The sequence below is a fragment of the Ptychodera flava genome, chromosome 4 (genome assembly GCF_041260155.1).
Source record: "Ptychodera flava strain L36383 chromosome 4, AS_Pfla_20210202, whole genome shotgun sequence".
Lineage (NCBI taxonomy): Eukaryota > Metazoa > Hemichordata > Enteropneusta > Ptychoderidae > Ptychodera > Ptychodera flava.
Window position 1 is genome coordinate 50252099 of NC_091931.1, and position 3007 is coordinate 50255105.

At 43.6% G+C, this 3007-nt stretch overlaps 1 protein-coding gene across 1 annotated transcript; it reads right to left on the minus strand.

The window, feature by feature from the left end:
• Positions 1-440: 440 nt before the first annotated feature.
• On the minus strand, positions 441-1367 carry LOC139132325 (piggyBac transposable element-derived protein 4-like). The gene has a single exon (XM_070698715.1). It carries the CDS (start codon positions 1365-1367, stop codon positions 441-443), a length of 927 nt encoding a protein of 308 aa, XP_070554816.1.
• Positions 1368-3007: the final 1640 nt, after the last annotated feature.

The window sequence follows — 3007 nt, forward strand, 5'->3', positions numbered from 1 at the left end:
TTTGTAATTCGATCTTTACCCCAAACGCAAACGTGTTAGACTCAATCATTCACTTCTCGCAACCACACACAAAAGTACATCGTACTCACTGATAGTTTGTGAGTGAATGTTTTTTTTATTTCCATGTCAACTGTGTAATAAAGGGTTGTAATACCGACAATGTTTAGTTCATGCATAGTCAAGTTCTGCGGTCCTCTGCAAATGGCATTCACACATTGTGCTCTCGCCGGCACGCTTGTCTGTACCGTGGGTGACACAGTGGTAACTGGAAAGTGAGGCAACAGTTGATTGTCTCATGAACACGATTGGGACGAGTTCCATGGCCTACTATCCGTCCTGCAAGTCGACACATCACGCAACTATGTCTTCCGTCCGGATTGCTACCCATTCGGTGACCAACTCTTTCCACATTTGTATGAATGAGACGTGGTGCCGTCAGACTAGTTCCTCCTGGGGGGACGTTGCAGAGATGAGAAATTACCGATCAGCTGTTTTGTTACTTGGGCGCGAAACGTGAGCTGACGTCTGTATCTCGATCCACTTTGACCATATCCATGAACTGATGCCATGTTGTGGAAAGCGTTCATGAGTGCCTTGTTCAGCTCTTGATAAAACACAGCTCTGTGCCACCGTGGCGATGATCGACCTGGCGTGTAGTAACCCAAATGTTGATCGGTCAAGTCAACACCTCTGAAGTACTGATTGTACATTACAGCAATGTTCGGGCATATTACTTCTATTTGTTCAAAAGCACCGGTCCTTTTATCTTTACATGGGCGCCTCAATAGCGCTTGATTCGGTCTTCGTGCAGAGACTGCCGTGCTCATAAATTTCACCATTTTTGTGTCTTTCCAGGCACATACTGTCATTGCACCGTCTTGAAATACCGAGAAACTACCACGTGGCCATCGCTCTTCATCGTCAGCATCAGGTGGTACGACTTGTGGATCATAGTTTGCGGCATTTTTTATTTCATTGGGTAAACCTAAGGTGTACATCCTGCAGGTTCCCGTGGCAGCAATATTATGCACGTAGAGATGGTCAAACAACGGGGCAGAAGTGTAATATGAGTCCATAATGACATGATGTCCTAACTCATAGTAAGGTCGAATCAGCCGGGAAACAACTTGCCCAGGTCTGTTTCCCCTGAAAACTCGGGGGTTGTCTGCAGCATTGGGATCAAGCGGGTGATGACAGTTATCAGCATCAGGTTGATGGACTTCGTCGTTGAAAAGGTAACCCGTGGCGGACTCACTGAGAGTGTAAACTCTCATTCCATATTTGTGCGGTTTTGCTGGATTGTAGAGAACATTCTTTGTGCGGCCCCGGTAGGGGATGACTCCTTCGTCGATCGCCAGCTCACACATTGCACACGGCTGTTTGCATTCACTCAATCAATGACATTTCGTACTTTCAACATCCTATCCCGTTTCTCACTTATTTTTTGGGCTGTATACATGGCTGTGTTACGAGCACAGAACGGCTGTGTGCTGTAGTATAAATATCGCATCAGTAGCTTGAAGCGATCACGGGAAAAAATTCTCTTGACGAAAGTATGACCGAAGCAAACATTGTCCGACCAATACAGCTGGATTTCAGGCTGCCAGCAAATTCCGAAAAGCACCATCACTCCAATGAATGCTTTCATTTCGACAACTGTCGTCTGTGTCCAGGCCGATCTTTGCCGTTCCCTGGCATTTGCCCTTCACCTCTGACTAGCATAACGATTAGTGCATCGGGTAATGAATCTTATCAGATCCTCATCGAATATTTGCAAAAACCATTCGAATTCTGAAGCATCGTCTGGCAGCGGGTTGATAAGCCCCGGCTCTGGACCAATGAACTCCGGTAAAAGATCGAAATTACCAGTTCGTAGGTCTGTGTATAGTCTGTTCACGGTACCACCGGCAGCTTTACGAACAAATGTTTGACGTCAGCGGCAACAGATGTGCCGTCTAAAATTTCTAATGTTTGCGTACAGTGTAAACACTTTGAGGTCACACGAACGGACGCATGTTTCCCAGGCAGAGAAACAGTAAATACCGCCGATGACAAATAACATTCACTCGCACTTCATTTTTCATATGTATTTCATGATTCTATTCAGATAATAAATTCATGAAATGCATTTTTTCTTTGATATGTAAATAACGAACACCCCAGGTTGCTACACATTGAGGTATTTTCTCACTTTGCCCAATATTTCATGGATCGTTCTCGAGAGAACAGATCGTCTGGTTATGATAAAAACCAGATGTTCGCGCAAACCAATGGCTGAGCGAGGTCGTGCAAACCTAAGTAGAAAGGAAGCTGTCACCGCAGTGTTAAAAAAACCTTCAATTCTTCCCTGATTTGGACCTATAATAGGTCCCAATATTAAGCTGCTTGTTCCGTTATTACACATATTGTACTTGAGTTCTAGCTTTCTACCAATATTTTTTCAAAAGATGAGTGGTCACTGTTTGCTACTAAGAATACATCACTGAGCTTTTAGCAGAATCAAGACAATGCAACAAATATGCTTGTAAACTATACATTGTCCTGTAATAAGTTGTGAGTGCTGCTGGAATTGTCATGTGTCTGTATTGTTACGTGCAGAGAAAACGAACAAAAGGGTGAACTCAGCAGTTTACGTGTAAAACGAAATTTATTACGAAAATAAAACTAATTGCTAAGTCAGGGATAGAATACAAACTGTAAAAGTGTACAGACTACTTATCTCAGCTGAGACGGCAAAGCTGCAGTCTCAGAATTGTAACAGTCAGTCCGATGAATGAACAGTCCTTTGGCTTGCAGCAGGCTTGAAGTTGCACAAAGTCCACAGTATAAATCCAGCGTGGCAGTGAAGGTCTTGAAGTCTTGAAATTAATACTGCTGGAGTTTTCAAAGACTTGAAGTAACACGCAAGAGACACGATCCCAAATGTCTGACTGCAAGCTGTGCACGTCCCTATTTATACCCATGTGCTTATATAAGAGCATATAAGAACAATCTAGAACTTTTATTG